The sequence below is a fragment of the Phyllostomus discolor genome, chromosome 4 (genome assembly GCF_004126475.2).
Source record: "Phyllostomus discolor isolate MPI-MPIP mPhyDis1 chromosome 4, mPhyDis1.pri.v3, whole genome shotgun sequence".
In the NCBI taxonomy this organism is placed as follows: Eukaryota; Metazoa; Chordata; class Mammalia; order Chiroptera; family Phyllostomidae; genus Phyllostomus; species Phyllostomus discolor.
This window is the reverse complement of record NC_040906.2, coordinates 68,860,562-68,882,137: the sequence shown is the minus strand read 5'-3', so window position 1 is coordinate 68,882,137 and position 21,576 is coordinate 68,860,562. Positions and strand designations below refer to the sequence as shown.

General features: G+C 36.8%; 1 protein-coding gene across 1 annotated transcript; it reads left to right on the top strand.

Annotated features, from left to right (window-relative positions):
- Positions 1 to 8,714: 8,714 nt before the first annotated feature.
- Positions 8,715 to 21,200, top strand: TNFAIP6 (TNF alpha induced protein 6). Its single transcript, XM_028510722.2, has 6 exons — positions 8,715 to 8,933; positions 12,072 to 12,209; positions 13,620 to 13,781; positions 17,007 to 17,235; positions 18,938 to 18,978; positions 20,501 to 21,200. The coding sequence occupies exons 1-6, from the start codon at positions 8,840 to 8,842 to the stop codon at positions 20,668 to 20,670; spliced, it is 834 nt and encodes a 277-aa protein (XP_028366523.1). The 5' UTR covers positions 8,715 to 8,839; the 3' UTR covers positions 20,671 to 21,200.
- The last annotated feature ends 376 nt before the right edge of the window (positions 21,201 to 21,576 follow it).

Genomic DNA, 21,576 nt, shown 5'->3' with positions numbered 1-21,576 from the left:
GCATTATCTTCCCTTTCAAGGATGCCACAGCATGGCTTACGTGCCAGCCTCTGCTCAGTCCCAGGGCCATCAACACCTCAGAGCCTAGTTGTGCAGTGATGGGGCATTAGATAGGTGTCAAGGCTTTCGGAAAACACCCTACCTCCCCAGTCCAGGAGATAACATGTTGACTTTATTAATGATATAGGAACAAGATTTAACAGACTTGGTCCTTAGTCCAGATTCCTACCAATTTAACCTTGACAAGCTAAAACAGTTTATTTCTCTGGGCCTCTGCGTTTACCCAGAGGGTGTATCCTCTACATGAGGGTGTTAACAAGAGGCTCACCAAGCCCTCTCTCAAGTTTCAAATTAGATAGCAGATCAAATAGTTTGTTTTTAATTTTTAGATTAATTTAATTACTCAGTAACTTCATTGTCATTTAAATACTCAAATAATACTGATTAAAAGATGTTGCCCTTGAATCTCGCAATTCTTCCTTCTAATTCTTTACACTGCCGCAAGCCATCATTTATTTAATTATTCCTTTGTCGATCAACATCAAGGTGGCTTCTAATTTGATTATTACACACAGTGTTAAAGTGAATATCCCGGTAAGAAGTTGTATATTTTTTAATGTATCTCTGGTTACTTAGAGCAAAAGTCTGTGTTCTGGGCTTTGTCTCCCTAACACAAATCAGCTAAGGAGAATTAAGGTCTCCAGCACATAGAGATAAAAGTCCCTTGGCGTGGGAAGTAGAGAATAGTAACAAAGTATTTTCAGTTGATGCCAAAGGAAATCTAACAACTGCAGCCAGGAGCTAAGTGAACGCTGTGGGCAGCGTTCCCTTGGAAAAAGATGTCAGGGCTGACATGTAGGGTGCTGACTCCTTCAAAGGTTTGGGCCAAGGCTGAGCACAAAAAGGGGCTTAGAGAGGGGAGTAAGTCCTTAAGAGAACCCCAGAACCTCACAGCAAGGTGAACCCCTTGGTTTGTTGAATCACTAGAGCCATAAAGATGGCACACAGCAGGGAATCTCTTCTCTTGCTCCTTATATAGCACTGTGGGTCTTGTAATCACTAATCAGAGCAAGAAGGAAATCGGAAGTTTCACTTCTGTCAGTAGGCAAGTTGGTAAGGTCAGTGGCCACCCTGACCTGAGGAATTGGCACTAGTGAGGGAGAAGCTCTGGACAAGGAGAAGGCAGCACTGCAGAACAAAAATGGGAAAGAAAGAAAGAAAAAAAGGAAGAAGGAGGGAAGGAAGGAAGGAAGGAAGGAAGGAAGGAAGGAAGGAAGGAAGGAAGGAAGGAAGGAAGACTAATCTTATCTGAAGTTTCAAACGAGACAAAGAAAATTGGTAAACTGACTTTAAATGCAACAGGAACTCTACAGACTGAGCACTACTAAACACCAGCATAATGTTAAGGGCTTTTGTAGTCAACATCTCCTGTGGTCCTCACAAGTACTCTAAAAGGGGTGTTTTTACATATCCCCTCTGGACATATGAAAACACAGACGCTCAAAGAGGTCCATTCTATCTCCCTCTCTCCACCCCTGCACCCTTCCACCCTTACCTCCCCCCGCTTCTTCCACAAATATTTATTCAGAATCTGTGATGTAGTAGGCACTATTCTTGGCACTGTGGATACAGAGGTAAACCGGGAGATAAGGCCTCTGGTTTGATCATCCTATATTCTAGTAGATGACAAATAATAAAATATCAAATGAGTAAAAATACAAATAAACACACAAACAAGACAATATTTAGGTTGTAATAAATTTAATGTGGAGATTCAAAATAAGGTGATAATGAAGGAACTTCAATACAGTGATGGAAATGCTCTACATCATGATTACGGTGGTTCCACAATTGCATGTAAATTATATCTCAAAAAATTTGACCTTTAAAAAATAGAACCATACAATAAAAATTGATAGGAGGCTACTTTAGAGTGGGGAACAAAAGCTTTGTTGAGAAGGTAATAATTAAGTTGAGATATGAGGACCAGAAAAAAAATAAATGGAAAGCTTATTCCAGAGAAAGGAAACAGTAATTGCAAAATCCTTACTATGGGAATGAGCTTGGTGGATAAGGTTGGAGATGTTGACAGGATCCAGAGAATGGTGGGTTTTAGAGTCAAGATCAAAAGATTGATATTATTTTTAGTGCCACAGGAAAACTTAGATTTTTAGCAGAGCACTCTGGCTTTTGACTTACACTTTTAAAAGATCATTCAGGCTACTATGCAAAGAATGAGCTGTAGGAAGCAAGAATAGAAGGTGGGAACCAGGGGGCTGCTGTAGCAGTCCAAACAAGAGGCTGTGGTGTCATGAATGGGGGTGGAAGGATAAAGGTAGAAAGAGGTGGATACTCTGCAATCCCCTCTTCCTCACAAGGCATGAGTTCCCAGACGGCCAGTGGATGCCCAAGACCAAAGATAGTACCAAATCCTATAGATACTATGTTTTTTCCTATATATATATATACCTATAATAGTTTAATTTATAAATTACACACAGTGAGAGATTAACAACAATAATAATAAGATAGAAGAATTAGAACAGTATGCTGTAATAAAAGTTATGTGAACGTGCTCTCTCCCGCTGATAACTGATCTGATAACCAACATGGCTGTGGAGTTACTAAGGGGCGGGCAGCACCTACAGCCCCGATGCTCTGGGCAACGGGATGGTTCACAGCCCCAGCAGGATGGAGGGGGGCAGCACGAGGCTTCAGCACACTACTCAAAATGGCATCCAACTTAAAACTTACGAATTATTTATTTCTAATTTTCCATTTAATATTTTTGGACATCAGTGACTGCAGGCAACTGAAACCTCAGAAAGTGAAACCGAGGACAGGAGGACTACTGAAATGCAATACAATGGTATTAGTTAGGGTAACAAGTAAATCCCACTCTCAGTGGCTTAACAGAGTAGAATTTTATTTTCAGTTTCTGACTGGTCTGCTTCTCTCTACCTGGTCACATAGAGAATGAGACACCATCTACCTGTTGACTATATTCTCCTCTAAGGCCACAAAAGCCCTCCTCGTTCAGTTCTCAGAGAGCAAAGAGATGACCACATGTGGGAGATTTCTAGAACCCTGGTCTGCAACTGTTACACATCAAGTAACCCACACTCTATTAATTAGGCACATACTATTTGCACCTAACTGCAAAGGAGGCAGAGAAATGTAGTCTATGACTGTGTCCATGTAGAAAGGGAACTTGGTTTGGTAATTACTATCTCTGCCACCATTTTGCTTTGGAGGCAGAGACCACAGAAGATGGAAATGGATGGGATGAAATTGCTGAGAGGAAGAGAGGACTCAGGAATGGAATGAAGCCCTGGGCCTGGCCAGGTGGCTCAGTTGGCCAGAGCATCATCCCCATACGCCAAGGTTGCAGGTTTGATCTCCAGTCAGGGCACATACAAGAAACAACCAATGAATGCATAAATAGGTGGAACAACAAAACTGATGTTTCTCTCACTGTCTTCCCTCTTTCTCTTGCTCCTTAAAAATCATGTAAAAAAAATAAAAAAGAATGAAGCTTCGGACTTTTCTCACTAGTGATGCTTGGTAACAGTGGTGAAAGAGGATCTAGGAAATATGCTTGATTCCTCTCCTTCCTGTAGCTCCATCTATTGTACTGAAAGAAGGGATGATGACTGGAAGGAGTCACAACGCAATTTGAAGACTTAATCACAGGGATAGGGAATAGTCTGATCGGAATGAATGCATATGGGGAGTACTGGTAAACAAATTGAGAAGGCAGCTCATACACCACTTGAGATGCTCTGTGTTATAGGAGGTGGGATGGGGGTGAGAGGGGATATTAAGTATATTAATCATTGTTTCCTTCTCTTTTTTCTTATCACCTCCTTTTCTTCTTTCTCCTCCTCGTAGTAACTTTCATATCAGAATGCCCCTAGACTTATGAAGTCATCCTTTGTTTTAATACCTGTATAAGCTCACTTCTTCCTATAAATCAGAACATATTAAATTTTGCTAACAGTAACAAACAACCCCAAAATATCAGTGACTTAAAACAATAAAGAGTTATATTTTATTCATGCTTCATAGCATTAGAGATCAGTCAGAGATTCAGGTGATCAGGCAGCCACCATCTCAAATGTTACCCTCCGTGCCAGGGAAAAGAGAGTTCTGGAGCATCAGCAATCAAATGTTTATCTCTGAGATAACATTTCTAGTTCCTGCTCATAATTTTTTGACCAGAAATAATCACATGACCCCACCAAACCACGCAGGACCAGGAAGTACAATGTTAATGTTCTGCCAGAAGGTGGAAAACCAGAAATGCTTGGTGGGCATTACTAATGACTCTCATACCTATGGAAAGTTCAACATCGATTTCAGATCTCTTTCAGACATATGTTTTCTCATAAACTCGAAAGCACATTATTCTACTTAGTGTCATATTCACTTTTTAAAAAGGGTTTTGATATAATATAGTTAAATGTTTCACTTTTCCATACACCTGTTGTTGTTTTATATAGGCTCTATCCTGTTTACTGGCCCTGGAAAGGCTTGGAGCATTCTACTTCAAGATTCTTCAGTATTTGTTGAATGAATGAGTGGGATGCCACATATTTCATTTCTTTAAAGTTATCCTATGCTACACATTAGAATTTCTCTCTAATTGCATTACATCATGCTGAAAGAGAATGAGCTTTATTTTTTATTTTACCTTTATTCCCATCCTAGATCCTTTGGAGATCTTAAGGTGGGTGGGGCATTCCTGTATTGTAACTTCATGGCCTTATTGGCAGTGTTCTTGAAGATGTCCTCTACTGACATATTTTGTAATTCACAGAGCTCCACCCTTTTTTCCTTCTCCTCTTGCGTTTTTATTCTCTTTCCAAGATTGCAAAATGTAATCAATAAATGATATAATTTAATTTTCTTACTATTTTCCAAAGAATTGCAGTTTACTACAATGTCTTGCTATTCAAATCCAGTTTTTTTCTTTTTAAAAACTAAAAACTAAAACTAAAACTAAAAATAAAAACTCTTGTTTATTCTATTACAGTTGTCCCAATTTTCCCCCTTTGCCCTCTGCCATGCAGCTGCTCCCTGCCCCCACAGTTAGTCGACCCCCACACTGTTGTCCATGTCCATGGGTCATTCACACATGCTCTTTGACTAGCCCCTTTCCCTTCTTTCTACCATTCTCCTCTGGCAGCTGTCAGTCCTTTTCCTCCTGTTTCCATGTTTCTGTAAATCCAGTCTTTAAGTAAAATGTGATCTCTTAAAACTTGTTTCTCTTTCCTCTCTTCTTTTCTTGAGTCTGCCCACGTCCCCCTGACATTTCTCCATACATTTTCCCTGTCAGCAGAGACTGACCAGTAAGTCAGAAGGAAAAGGACAAAACTGGTATGATCTCACCCATATGTGGATAGAAAACAAAAAGTAACAAAAGAACTAACAAAGCAGAACAAAACAAACTCACAGATGCAGAGGACAGAATAGTGATTACCAGAGGGGATGGATGGGGGCAACTGGGTGAAGGAGGTCAAATACATGGTGTTTAGAAACTAGATGGAAACTAGACTTTTGGAGGTAAACACACAGATATTAAATTATACCTATAATTATATATGAAGTAATTATATAAGTGTTGTATATAAGAAATTTATGTTCTAAACCAATATAACCTCAATAAAAATTAAATAATTAAATTTTTAGAAAAGGATTTAAAAGACCTTATCCTCTTGCCTTCTGATATTTGAAATTCTACTTTAGAGTCTCATTTTTTTAAAGAGTGTTTGTGTGATAGTGATGTCAATAAACCACTGTGCCAATTTAGGAGATCTTAATCTTCTTGTTCAGTGCAGTCTGAACCCAAACCAGAAGTGGACTTCCCCTCACCATGTCTTTAGGTATCTAGTAGATGCTTAGGCTTATGGGCATTGGAACATTGCAGGAAAGCAACCAAAAAGGGAGCTGCCTCTGCAAAAAACAAACAAACAAAAAAACAGTCTTACTGGGTTCTCAGCCAGTCACTGGCACGTGCAAAAGGAGCCAATGTACACCCTGCCTGATTCTACAGTGGGGGGCAGGGCAGAGAAGGCAAGTTTGAGAGCGTGGTGGCATTTAACCATGAAGGCAGAGCATTTCACTGGTAATTTTCTAAACCCTTGAAAGGAATTTTTATCTAGTGTATCTTCTCTCTGCTCCTCAGACACATCCTAGGTCATGTGTACTAGGAGTTGGGTGGGGGTGCCCACTTATCTTTGGCAACTTCCAAGGTAGGCTCATAGGTAACACTCCCTCTGCTCCTCCCTCTTATTCTCTCCTGTTTGCCACCTATACCCACTTCATCTTTTCCACATAAAAATCTCATTCTCTTTTCTTCCACAGTAGAATTGAACACCCCCTTGTGGACAAAAAAAGGGACACATGCTAAACCTGATAAGCTCAGGGGAGGCCAGCATGGTAGCCCCTGCAAACTCAGACACTGAAAATAACCACATAGCGTGGTCTGAACATAAAAAAAGTGGGTCATGAAAGGCATTCATGTCCTGTAGCTTCCTGGACATGAAGTCTGTAGCTTCCTGGACAAAGGTCAATCTTTACATTAAGTGAGCTTTCCCCATTGTCTTTTTTTATATAGGATAACATATCTTTGAATTGTCAGAGTAATTTCCTTTTCCACACCCCTCAAGGCACACATCCCAGAGCACAAAACCACAGAATCCTTCACTGTCTTCTTGTTTCCCCTTTACCATCTCTACATGCTTTAAATGTTATTACCTATCCTGTACCTACCAGTGTAAAAGAAGTATGTGTCTCTCTGTTTTATTTATCTAATCACAGAGATTTCCCAGTTTTGCTTTCTCTTGTCCCCTTAATCTATCACAAATGGATTTCATGTAACCTCCTTATGGTTTCACCTTTGATTCTAATGTATAAAATAAGCTGCAAAACTGCCATTTTCTGGAACATTTTCTCAATTCATTGAGATTTCACCTCTTGGCAAAATTGTGGTCAGTTTAGTTCAAATAAACTCATGAAAATTCTCTACAGGTTTGGACGTTTCTTAAGTCAACCCTCAAAACCAGAGCCCACATCATCAGGCAGTTTTTGTACTTGCTGGATGAGAGGAAGGACTGGGTTTCGAAGCTTTGTAAGGAGAAACCCTTGTCCTCTGCATGGAGAGCTGGGAAAGGAGAAGAGAAATTCTCTACCCTGGACTGGGTTAATCCATCAAAATCGTTAAATTTCATGTTAAAACGAGATGAACATTTACACCCTGCTGTACTTGGAGCTTCATTAAAATGCAAATGAATAAAGGATGTGTATTTGTTGTTAGTTATCTGACCTAAGTAAAGATTAATTTCTAACCCTTCCCTGAGAGTAATTTTTGATAAATGAGAACCAGGGACATTGGGTACTTTGAAGAGATGCAGAAAAGGCAAGGCCAGTGGCTGTAACCAGGCAAAGAATAGGGAAGGCTGTGAGGGTTTTGCTGTATCCCTGTGCAAGGAAAGTTATACTTACTTCCTAAGCCACAAACTTAAAATACTCATGTAATTCTACTTTCCAAAACAATATCACAGATTCCTTCCAATTATTCATTCATCCTTCCTTGCTGACCACGCTTAAACTTTCTAACCCTATCAGTAAACTGGGACACAATTCTCTCACCTCTCATTTGCTGTGGACCCAAAACAGAGATTTTGAACCCCCATAACCTTGTGCATACCTCAGGAAGCATCCAATAAATTCTGCACCCTTATCCTATATCCCACAACTGCTTTTCTGAGGAGAGATGAGACCAAGACAAGCCTTCAATATTCAATGAACTGAGGTGTAAGGGATTCAGGGCTAACTTCAAACCACAGCATATACAGAAATTTGTTTGTTTCAAAGAATTCCAATCACCAAAAGAACTATGAAAGTGTTCAATATGAGAGAAATAAACATAATGGAAGCAAATGGGAAGCAGTTCAACTGCAAGAGTAGAGACACCATGTAGCAAAGAACTTTTTCTTTGCTACGTACTTTGTACATAGCAAAGTACAGCCCAAAACTGGCTGTCAGCCAACAGGAAATACCACTAGCATCAGAACACTGGGGTTACCAAAGGACCCTTCACATAAGGAGAACAAAGTTTGGGATATTTTAAGGTGTGGTGACTTTACTATGACAATTACTACCTGCTCCTTTGATCATCTTCAAAGTTAGAGTGTTGCGGAAGGTAGGACTATATTTTTATTAAGTATGACTATCTACCCACCCACATTTCCCCCCCAGATTTCAAGGATTTGTGCCTTGGGGAAATTTGTGTTAGAATGCTGCTGGAATGGCTTAAGGCTCTGAAACTGTACTACGTTTCTGGGAGCTGATGTATCTATCTGCTAACCACAATAAACCAAGGGTGCAACAGACCCTACCCCAGGAGAAGAGCAGATAGAGGGTAAAGAAATTCTATATCCCTGGAGATGGTTTAGGATTTGCCAAATTACACACACTTTTTGTTTTAAATCACTGCTGACTCTGCATCAAGTTACACAAACTTCCTAATAGAAAAGTGTCTGTGATGGACAGAATTAATGAACACCTCATGTAAGTGAATTTTAGAATGTAGATGATCACTATATCCTCAGTTGTAGTTGCCAATGCAAATGAGTCAGAGGATTTGCTTCAGACACTGAGTTAATTGTGAAACTCTGCAGCGGGAAATGCCATTGGAGAGTAGTTGCTGACCTCACAGTTGAAAAAACCATTTAAAAGATGTGGAAACCAGATGTTTCAGCCGCATTGCAGCCTCTGCTCTGAGAACTCATCCTGAGGAGCCCCTAATAGGCTATTACTTCTCTACGACCAAGATATGATCTTCTTCATTTACTTCTTTGTCTTGCTGTGGGAAGAGGCTCACGGATGGGGATACAAGAACGGTATTTTTCACAACTCCATATGGCTTGGTAAGAAACTGCACTCACTAAGCTTCTTGTTGAGAATGTCACTTCTTTGAATTGACGGAGAAGTGAATCAAAGCTGTAGTTTTTTCTGTTCTGTTCAAGCCTGATGTTTTCAAAGAAAATGCTTAGGAAAGATAGCTTTAAGAATGCCTATACCACTTTTAAATAGTGTTCCTGCCTTCTAAAGTTTAAAAATGGCTTTTATAAAGTAAATTTTTCAGTAAAAAATAGATATTAATATTTATATTCCATACAAAAGTATATTTTAAAATTTTCATAGCAGATGTGGTATAATGGAGCATGTTTCTTTAACAAAAAAACCCACCAACTTATTATTTTGCTTTTATTTCAATGCACTTGCAGTCAGATTTTATAGCAGGTAATAGTACCAGAACCATAACAGGTAAAATGGAATATACAATAACTTTATAATCATTTCTCCAGGTATTCTGACCTATAGTACATAGCTTGCTTTTTCCAAACAATTTTGACTAGTTTGATGAAGCAAGGTTATAATACAGAAAAAAAAAATTAAAGCTTGTATTTCTGAATGCTTTCCTACCACTTTGATTTCTTTTTTTGAACTATCTATGTACTTTTTTACCCCTTTTGTTAGACAAGAAAAGTTGCTTTTGTTGTTGGTTTTGTTAAATGTAAGTGAGGAATGACATGGGCCTAACTGTGAATATAAACAATAGATCAAAAAAGCCAAATATGCAAAACCCAAAATACCCTTTATAATATTCTAAACAATACTTTCATTTCCATGATACAAATTAATAATGCTTTATGTCCATTATTGTGTTTGATAGTGAAAATATTTTGAATTCCCAACAAGAAAATTGAGGGATTCTTGTATAAAATAAGAAAATAAAGCAAAAGCAATATTAACTTACATCCTGGTTTTATACTTGCTAAGCAGCACACAGTTATAGAATATTCCAGCCTGTTTTTCCCTGGTAATAATAACTGCAGTCATGCGGATTTCATTAAAAAGCTTGATTTGCAATGCACAGCCTTTCCCCCTCTTTTTGCAGCTTGAGCCAGTGAGCTAGTTTCGTGCTGAACAGTGAGATGCATTTGGCCAAGATGGAATCTGGGATTTACTAGAGGAATGAACAAGTCTCTGTTTATTGTCACTGCACACAATCAGACCTTGGAAATATGCACATATTTTTTAGACATGAGAAAGATTGTCATGAAGCTAGTAAGAATGAAACACACATGGATGAACTTTGAAATGCTGTAAAACTTTCTGATGATCAAGTAATTTGGAGCTATTGTTGGTTTTCTTAAAAAGCGAGTTTGTATTTTACAAAAATATAAATCTGAATAATAGAAGTTCAGTCCTAGAGGTAGAGAGAGCAAACCCGAATGTTTGTTAATTGTGTGCTGCAAATTTGAGGCTTGGGGTAATTGCACATTGCTTTAATCTGGGACAAATTATTGACCAGTCAACCTAGCAAAAATTATTTACAGTTGGTTAGGTCAATATAGTATTAGAAACTATTTAAGAAGGAAAGGGAGTTGGATTAGAAGGCAAGAATCAGATAGCAACTATCAAGAACAAGGCACTTTAAACCCTTGGTTTCTGGTACACCCTAGTAAGATGAGAAGGCTGAAATAGAGGACCCCTAAGATTTTTAACTCTGGTATTGTAAGTTGAACCATCGTAAACAGGCACCATCTGTGCTTGCATTGCCCACTAGTGTCCAAGTTGCTTGGGCACAGGACTTGATCCATGGCACCTAGCAAAGTACCTCACAGTATATGCTCAAAACAACCAGATTGGAAACTAGTGAAAGTGCAGTTAACTGAGGCTTTACCATAAAGAGGAGGAAATGACCTTGTGTCTCTCACCTAGTAGTATCAGATTGATTAAGGTCTTCAATAATGGGCCTTTACTATATAATGTATAAGAAGATCTCGTCCAGAGAAACAGGAAAAATGCCAAACAGCATTGCCTGTTCAACTGTGGCAATTTCAACTTCAGCCTGGGGAGGAGAGCAAGGAACAGTATTTCTAACAGAGCTGGCTTCATGTCACTGCCTGCCAATATATATGTGTTCTCATTGAAAATGGTCTTAATGGTAGCTGAATGCACAGGTCAGGGCACAGGGACTGAATTACTATGACAGTCTACATGGAACTGTTAGAGCTGTTTTATGATTACTGTCCTGGGAATCTTTCCACATTGTTTCCATGGCAAAATGTGCTTCCAACTCAAAACAATCAATTTAAATAGTGATCTACTGGGAGACAACTCATGTATGATTTAACACCACCAAAAATACGTTGGGAACAAATGTAAACTAAAAGAAAACAAAACAGATAAAGAACTTAGGAACCAGTAGTTAGGTGTGTCCAGGTTTTTCTCTGCTGTGTTTGAGTCTAGTTTTTTTTTTTAACTTGTTTATTGATTTGAGAGAGTGAGGAAAGAAGAGAGAGAGAAAAACAGCCATTTGTTGTTCTACTTATTGAAGCATTCATTCGTTTATTCTTCTACGTGTCCTGACTGGGGATTGAATCCGAAACCTTGGCATTGGGATCGATGCTCCAACCAACTGAGCTTACCCATCCAAGGCAGTTTTATTTTCTTTAATGCAATATCTGTTTGCTTTAGATTCCTTCAAACTTTCTCTCAGTTTTTTGTTTACCAAATTCTCACTTACATTGCATTAGTCATTTCCCTCAAATGGATATTTTGGCTTATTTTTCTCCATCATTGTGAGCCTACACAATGGATCAATTTTCGTGGTTTCCTTTGCCTTCACCTCCTTTTTTCTCCTATTAGTTACCTTTCCAAGTTTTATGTGAGTTAAAGCCAAAAAAAGTAAAAACTTTTTCACCTTTGGTAGTGTAGAAATCCAATGTGCTAAACTCTTTCATGCCGTCAGTTCAGAAACATAATTTAGCCTTGACTTTCTGTCTATGCCACCAGATTTCCCGAAAATTCCCCCTCATCTATAATTTTTCCCCAAAGCTTTCTAATAATGAAAAATGTAGTTACCCAAGGCAGCTGAACTAGGGAGCACTTTGGCAGGAACAATAGCTGATGTAATCTTCCAGCTGAGGTCACAAAATTTCCCTTGTTCCACAAGAATTATAGCAGTGCATTTATAACATTTTGTGAATTCACAGAACAAGCAGCAGGCGTGTACCACAGAGAAGCTCGGTCTGGCAAGTACAAGCTCACCTACACAGAAGCAAAGGAGGTGTGCGAATATGAAGGTGGCCGTCTCGCCACTTACAAGCAGCTAGAGGCAGCCAGAAAAATTGGTAAATGATTTGACAATGACTTTCTTTCTCTGCCGCCCTTGGGGGAAAAATGCTCCACCTTTCCTGTAACCTCTCAGTAAGTCTTCTCTATTCTACCCTAACTGTTCTCTAAGCCCCTATGCCGCCTCTGCCCTCCGGCTTTTCCCATCTTCTCTGCCTAGAGGTGCTAGTGGAAAGTTCCCAGTACTAGCAACTTATTTGGGGATACAGCCCATTATGAGATAATAAGTGAAAATCATAAGAAAACATGAAGACATTAACCCAGTATCATTTAAATTCCTCATAAATGTAAATCCATTACTATTCATTTTTAATACTGTTCCATCTCTTATTGACTTCTGAGTACAGGTTTCCTCAGCAGTTAGATGATGTTCCTACATCGAATCTTACAAGGAAATTTACTTGGCAGGAAAAAACATTGAATTTAGTGTTTTTTTTCTAATTTTTTCAATGTTTTCTTTTTTTTAACATTATGTGGGAGAATGCATTTGTATTTCAGGGTTAAAAGTTATGAGGAAAAGGAAGATAAGCAAGTTATGAGATGGCAGGAGAAAAGAACTGGGAAAATGATGTCAGGAGACCTGGTGAAAACCCAATTATCAACTAGTGCTTTTTGTTTCTTTACTTTAAAAAATGGCCTGCTACCATCTCTCTTGGGCTTTCAGAAGCTTACAAAAGGCCACTCACATTTGGAACTCTTCTCCATTGAAGAAACACCTTTGCTGATAGGAAAATAAGTGGCAAAGGTTATGCTATTATTATACATTACCCAAGGCAAAAATACAGGTGTTCTCTAAAATGCCCCCAAGTCTCCCCAGATAACTGCTCATTTTGTTCCCACAGGACTGAGTGACACAGTAACTGGAATGATGGATACAAAAGCCAGAGCCATTACTAGCTGCCCTGGTCTTCAAGTAAAATAGTTCTTGGATGGCACTGGCAAACATTTGAACAGCCTCCAGAGCTGAGCAAGAAAAATAGGGCTGAGACCTTGTTTGAAATCTATGAATGCTTTTATCCCCCTTCAAATTTTTTAAAATATTAGTGATATCTTAATTGGTCCTGAAATAGAAATTAATTAAACTATCATCCAAAACTTTTTTCCATGATTGATAGTAATTTCAGAAATTATCTCATTGTCCTAGATAGGTCGTTGGTGAAAAGAAGCCAGCTCTGAAAGTGCACTGTTTACATATTCATGGTATTATGATTTCTAGTTCATTGCATCTTATTTTTTAAGATGTAATGTTATATTTTATAGGTGTTCCAATTTTGTTATTTATTTAAAAGAAAACAATTTTCACCCTTTTGCCTGAAACTGTTACTGCTGGAAGGGGCCATCATTGTAAAGATAAGCTTCTCTCAGCTGAGATTACCAGTTAAGTATAAAACCTATTCATTCTCTTGCAGGATTTCATGTCTGTGCTGCTGGTTGGATGGCCAAGGGCAGAGTTGGATACCCCATTGTGAAGCCAGGGCCCAATTGTGGATTTGGAAAAACTGGTATTATTGATTACGGAGTCCGTCTCAATAAGAGTGAAAAATGGGATGCTTATTGCTACAACCCACATGGTTTGTTAAAAATAATGATTTTTATACTTTGCAAAAAGTTACATTACTAAGAGGTTGTTAAAAATTTTTCCAGAGATAAATCAATTTAGTGATGATAATCACTAACAATTACCACACATTGAGCGATTATGCTGTGTCAGACACTGATTTACGTTCCTTATCTACTGTCAATCAGTATTTACCACACTGCAAGGAAGTATTTTTATACCCATTTAAAAATTTTCAAAATGTTTATTGATTTGAGAGAGAGAGAAATACCAATAGGTTGCCTCCCATCCCCATCCCCATCAGGTATCAGACCTGTAAACTAGGTGCCTGTATTTTGCTGTGTATAATGTGCCGTGTATAATGCGCTCAAACTTGCAGGAAAAAATCTTGTTTTAATTTTTAAATTAAATTATTTACTTATTTGTATATAGATACTAATTTTGTGTATTATAAAGAAATTTTAACATTCATTTTTGAACATATAATGGTACAAGTACAAGAAATTTTATTTGCCAGTAATAAATTTATGGTATTTACACATCATAGAAAGCCAAGAACTCTCCATCACTGGCAATGTCAGAAGTGCCATCTTCTTCAATTTCTACATTACATTATAAACCTAAATAAAAGAATTAAAAACATTTATATAGATACAGAATTAGTACTACCCATGCATAATGCACATCCTTATTTTTCCCTCAAAAATTTGGGCAAAAATATGTGTATTTTAGACAGCAAAATACAGTATATGCCCTGACTGGAAGTTGGACCTTCAATCTTTTGGTGTACAAGATAATGCTCCAACCAACTGAGCCACACTGGCAAGAGCTATACCATTTTAGAAATCAGGAAAACGGTTTAAGAGCTTAAGTAATTGCCCTGGCTGAGTGCTCAGTTGGTTGGAGTGTGGCCCTGTACACCAAAAAGTTGCAGGATCGATCCTGGTTGGGGCGTATATGGGAGGCAACCAATTGATGTTTCTCTCTCAAATCAATGTTTCTCTCTTTGTCTCTCTCCTTCTCTGAGTCTTTCCTCTTTCTCTAAAATCAATAAAAAACTTATCCCCAAGTGGGGATTAAAATATAAATAAATAGCCCTGGCTGGTGTGGCACAGTGGGTTGAGCACTGGCCTGAGAACAGAAAGGTCATCAGTTCCATTCCCAGTCAGAGCATGTGCCTGGGTTGCAGGCCAAGGTTCCCGGGTGGAGGTGTGCGAGAGTCAACCAATTGATTTTTTTTTCCTCTGGCACATTGATATTTCTCTCCCTCTCTTTCTTCCTCTCTTCCCCCCCTCTAACGTACATACATACATACATACATAAAATCTTATCAGTAAATAAATAAATAAATAGCTTGAGTAACTTATCCAAACTTAGGCTAGGTCCTCAAGGATCTAGTCAACTTTGTGAATCTATTATTTTCAAAATAAAAATATGAAGCAATAACTATATGTAGTATAAAATATCCAGCTGAATAGATATAGCTAAATAGACAACCAAAATAGTTCAATATTTGAATTTTTATCCTAACCAAACAATGTATACAATAAAGAAAAGATTTTATGGGACAGAGCGAGTCACTCCACAAGCTGGCACTGTATAGACTTAAGTACACATATAAACTATGTATTATATAAATTTTAATAATGTAATAAGAATAGCTTACATTTTGTATAACATCCTTAGGTTATCCTCCCTGTTTTATCCTCAGAATAATCTTGTGGGCAGTGATAGGAGAGGCATAATTATGCTTATTTTCCCAGTGAAGAAACTGAGATGTGGGGTGGTCACAAAGCACTCGGACTGGACCTCCGATCTTTGTCACTCCCCAACCTTTCTAGGACCCTCTTCTACTTTGGAGATAAGTTTCCTTAACATCTATGGCAGTGAAGATGCTAATAAAAATTTTTTAAATAGTTACTTTAAAGAAGAATATTCTTGTCAGAAGCCTGAAATTGATAAAATTAAAAATATCAACTGCTTACCAGAGTCAGCACTACCCAGATTATTTTTGAGTTTCCAGGTTTTCTTTTCTTTTTCAAGACACTACACACTTACTTGATATGGAATTAAAATTAATCAGGGACCATCCAGAGCTTCCCCTCTAGGTCATACTACAAGTCATTGGTTCTGGCCAAGGTTGTCCTTATAACAGGTTATGTGACACAATATAAATCTATAAAATTTAAAAAAAAATGAGCCCTAGCTGTGTAGTTCAGTTGGTTAGAGCATGGATCTGTTATGCCAGGGTTGTGGGTTCCATCCTCGGTCAGGGCACATACAGGAATCAGCTGATGAATGCATAAATAAGTAGAACAACAAATTGACATCTTTCTCTCTCTCATATAATATCTATAAATATTTTTTTAATTTTAAAAAAATGACTTAAAAAAACAAACATAAATATGTTGACCAAATTCTTAAATAAGACTAGGTGTTAGGTTTTAGGTGAAAACCCATTAAAAGAGTATAAAAGGATTATAAATTATTCCTTGTAACTGGATTAGAGTGACCTTCAAAGTCTCTTGTAATCCTGAAATTCTACAGTGATTTTCCAAACAGAATTTATTAGACTCTTATATATATATATATTTTTAATTTTATTTATTTATTTTCAGAGAGGGACGGGAGAGGGGAGAGAGAGAGAGAGAAACATCAATGTGCAGTTGCTGGGGGTCATGGCCTGCAACCCAGGCATGTACCCTGACTGGGAATCAAACCTGCGACACTTTGGTTCGCAGCCTGAGCCCAATCCATTGAGCTATGCCAGCCAGGGCTAGAGACTCTTTATTCTAAATATTCAAGTCCGTGAAGACACAGGGATGACACCACAGGACAAAAAATCCCTGCTGTCTTGACTGGGCTGTTGGTAGCATGAATATATGTATTTGTCAAAGCATACGGACGTGTACTCATAAGATGTGCATTTTATGCTTAAATGATAAGAAGAAGCAAAAAATGTAACCAGGAGCACAATTAAATTAAGTATTTTTTATTGCTGCTTTATTTCTTAAAAATTCACAAATGTCTGCTTATTTTAGAGAATTGAGCAATTATTGATGAAAAATTCCTTTATTCTTTAGCTGCAAGAATACACTATATAGTATAAGTAATGTATTTAAGTTATTTCTTTACTATTTCATAAAGAGTAATAAGTAAACAGTAAGATGTGAATATCATTTTAAAGTAGAAATAATTTTTTTCTAATGCTTTCTCTTTTTTTTTTTTTTCATTTCAGCAAAAGAATGCGGTGGTATCTTTACAGATCCAAAGAGAATTTTTAAATCTCCAGGCTTCCCAAATGAGTATGACGATAACCAGATCTGCTACTGGCACATTAGACTCCAGTATGGTCAGCGTATTCACCTGAGTTTCTTGGACTTTGACCTTGAAGATGACCCAGCTTGCCTGGCTGACTATTTTGAAATATATGACAGTTACGATGATATCCATGGCTTTGTGGGAAGGTATGTGCTGTTTCCCCATACATGAAGCTAAAGGAACGTTCGATATTGTGTTTAATGTTTCTTTAATTTCCCCCAACTGTCCCTACAATATTGATTTTCCAGTGTTTCTACACTCCTACAACACTGTTTAAACAAAGATTTTTCGTAGTATGTTAAATCACTGTCAGCTGCTATTTATTTTTAAAATAGTGATAGCCACCTTTTGATTATTGTTAAGCTGTAACAGTTAGTTTTATAGTCTATTTAGAAAGACCTCAGGATTAACTAAAAACAGGAAAAAGAAAGATGTGAGATGGGAAATTCGTTGAAGTTTTAAGTGTTCTAATTTCTGTCAACCTCTAAAAATAATGATAAACTCAGTAATTAGTGCCTTTCTTCTGTGTACGAAGCATGTGCTAAGATTTATGTGTATAAAGTAAATAAGCAAATTATAGTCTCTTCTTTCACACAATTTAGCTAAACCTACAATAGGAAGCTTCTTAAAAATAGCTTTCTTTGCCATAAAAAGCAACTGCTCTTTTCCTCAACATTTCTCCCATGGTTTTCAACATGTGTGCTGGGACACAACATTTTTGTGTTTTTGCCCTCCCAAATTTAACATAGTTTAAATGTTGAGAGTCTCACAAAATATTGCAATTTAAAGAGTGAGCAATTAGGTGCTTTCTATATTCAGGTCACTATTTAATAATGTCCATACACTATCAGTTATCAATTCTCCATTATCCATGATAGTTGTTATTTAATCAAAGAATATGATATTGGGGACAATTAAAAATGACAGACTCAAGAGTTTTTATGCTGACTTTGAAATGTGTAATTAAATACAAAGACAAACAAAGGCATTTCTTGAATAAATGAACAACTTTTTGGAGAGAAGTGTTTTTTGTTTTGTTCCTTGGCTGAGACTACTGCTATATAAAAAATACAAATAGTTTTTAAAGTAGTTTCAAAAAGACGTGAAGTGGGTTGAAGGAATTAAGGACAAAATATTTTTTGAAAGAATGTACCTCCTTCCTTGGATTTAGGATGATGTTTTTATTCTAAACCTAGTTTCACAAATCAATTACAGCCCTAGATTTTTAAAAAATTAACATTTTTTAAAAATTTCAACAGGTTATAAATATATATTGTGTAATTTACCATTGTAACAGACTTTCCACCCCTCCAAAATAAATTACACTTTTGGGAACTGACAGAGCCCTTAGCTCTTATATAGTGTGCAAGGGAGTCCCTTTCAAGGCATGATTTTTATTAAAATAAAACTCTCTTATATCTCTAAGTTCCAATGTAATTTTTCTATGTTTAATTCTATATACTCTCGAATTTTAAAATATAATATCACCAACTATACACTCATTGTCTTTCTACTGTGAAGAAAACTTTATGAGGTTAATCAAAAACAAATTTTTAATTTTCCAAAAAGATTCAAATTGTCTGCTACACAAATAGTTTTGTAGGTACAGAGAGCAGAAATGTCACATCCTTTCTTAAGAATCTCATTATTTTCTTGAGAAGATTACTTCAAATAATGTTTTACTCTCTTCTCCCTTACAAATTCAAATTTAAAAAAACAATAAAATATTAGTAAAATGAGCCATTACTTAGGCTAAATAAAGCACTTTAGGTATTGATAAGAGCTACTTGCAATAGCTATATAATATTGATTCATGTGACCTCTGTTTTTTAAAAAATTCCTTTTCAGATTCTGTGGGAATGAGCTGCCAGAAGACATCATTAGTACAGGTAATGGCTCTAAATTAAGGAACAAATAACTATTTCTTTTCTCAGTGTCATTGAAAGTGAAAGACCCAGTAGTCATTACTATTTAATTTTTCAAGTTGAGAGAACTGTGGACAGATGTAGTTTGCTGGCTTGTGAAATTCAGAGTATTTATTTATAGTTAAAGAAAGATTTATGGCAACTTCTTACACTGAAAATGTGTAGATTCTTGCTATTTGCAGAAAATGCAGTCTGAGATAGTCTTGAATCAGCAAATCCATGAATTCTGCTGTGGGTTATAATTTCCATAAAATGTAATAAAAGGCCAACATTTTTCACTGATAAAGAATTGAAGTAATTTACAAAGTAGTTAAAAATACCTTCTGTTGCCCTGGCTGGGTGGCTCAGTTGGTTGGAGCATCGTCCCATTTGCCAGAAGTTTGCAGTTTGACCTCCTGCCAGGGCACTTATCTAGGCCCATCCCCAGCCGGGGCAAATATGGGAGGCAACCCATCGATGTTTCTCACATGGATGTGTCTCTTTCTCTTTCCCTTCCCCTCTCTCTAAAATCAATAAACATGTCCTCAAGTGAGGACTGAAAAAAATACCTTCTGCCACTGAAAAAATTTTACAACTTATTTATTGCATTTTTAAATCTTAGTATAGCATTTCCCAGAGAGAGTCATAAAGAGCATAGTACTGTAAAAAGTTTTTTAAAAGGTGCTACATGACAAAAGGGCTCTAAGGTCAAATAAATTTGGGTAACATTGAGTTCAATAATGTTAAACAGGTTTCTTTATTGGAAAACAGCAGAGATCTTTTAATATGCTTATTATACATTGTGCATCTCAAAAGGCTACCTATGGTAGGCAATGCTTTCCCAATTGTTTTCCTCCAGCAAATTATTTTGTATGCCTTTGTTGCATGAAATGTAACCTCAAGAAATGTCCTTGTAGCTTAATGTCATTAAGCAATACCACTCCTATTAACCCAAACTGCTATTTTCTGGCTAAGAACATTTATTTTCTTAGGTGTCATTTTTCTTTTTATTTTCATCACCAGTATTAGTATTTGGCATTTTACAAGCTATATTTTTCCTTCAAACCATAAAATTATCACAATGCTCATGCAATTAAAAGCAACAGTCCTCAAGCTCAGATACTACTAGCTACATTACTCACACACCCTAGCCTTGCACACAATTTTCATTTATTCATCATTATCAGAAAAGATGGAACTGCTTGTTCAATTCTTGAATGAATAATGCTTAAAACTTATTAATTCATTACTCTTTTACAATCTCCCAAGGAAAAACAAACTTCTAAAACCTTTTGTTCATCTGGTATTCTTGTCTTAAGGACGTATTTTGTTAACTGAAAGTTAAAAGAAGACATCTTATAAGCTGTAGGAGATAGATGGGGGATGAGAATCCTATTTTTAAAAAGAGAGGGAGGGAGAGTCAAAAGGAAGCACTGAAAGGACATTTTTGTCAGCTAAATTGAAGGAGACTAACATCTTTGTTCTTTTGCATCCTCTTCCTCCCCAGGAAATGTCATGACCTTAAAGTTTCTAAGTGATGCTTCTGTGACTGCAGGAGGTTTCCAAATCAAATATGTCGCAGTGGATCCTCCATCAAAATCCAGTCAAGGAAAAAATACAAGCACTATTGCTACTGGAAATAAAAACTTTTTAGCTGGAAGATTTAGCCATTTATAAATCAAAAAAAGGATATTTAGTATTTATGTTTGTATTTTTTGGAACCCCTTGGATCTCACTTTTATATTTTTATTATTGTTATTAGCATTTATTTATTACTTTTTGAAATGTAAATGTAATACCTATAATTTTGAGAAAATTGGAAAGTGCAACAGTGTGCAGATGATGTGTTGTAAAAAAATACAGAAAACGTTAAAGGAATAAAATCTCTCATAATCCCACTACATGAAAATAACAGGTATTAACATGTACATATTTTTTTAGTCATTTTTTGATTTGTGGTATCTGTATATATGCATTTGTATCTGAAATTTTGGAATTGTGCTCCATATTTTACATCTTTTTTAACCTTGAAATACGTAGCTTAAGTATTTCCCCATATGACTGGGTATTGTGCAAAATCATGCTTTTGAACAGCTGTAAAATATTCCATGGTATGATTGTTCCTTACTTTATTTTAACCTCTCTCTGTTATGGGTTTTTTAAGTCGTTTTTCATAAACAGTACTTCAATAAACATCCTTGAACATATGCATTTGTACAGCTCTCTAATTATTTGGGGTAGGGTGCTAGAAGTAGCCTTACTGAGTCACAGATAAAATAAAATAGAATTTTCTTTTTTGATAAGCAAAAATAACATAACATTGTGGTTTGAATTTGCAGTGTGGTTAATGGTTGATTTATATATTATTTGTCCAGTTTCATTTCTTTTATGACTTATTATTCCTTTTTACTTGTTTAGTATATTGTATTCATTATGTTATTACAGTTGTCCTACTTTATCCCCCTTTGCCTCCTTCCACCCAGTACTTCCCTCCAGCAATCCCCCCTTAGTTCATGTCCATGGGTCATGCATATAAGTTCTTTGGCTTCTCCATTTCCTGTACTGTTCTTAACATCCCCCTGT

Coding starts and splice junctions, on each gene's coding strand:
- TNFAIP6 (XM_028510722.2), top strand. CDS start 8,840: ATGATCTTCTTCATTTACTTCTTTGTCTTGCTGTGGGAAGAGGCTCAC. Junction 8,934..12,071: donor TCACAACTCCATATGGCTTG/GTAAGAAACTGC, acceptor GTGAATTCACAG/AACAAGCAGCAGGCGTGTAC. Junction 17,236..18,937: donor ATCCATGGCTTTGTGGGAAG/GTATGTGCTGTT, acceptor ATTCCTTTTCAG/ATTCTGTGGGAATGAGCTGC.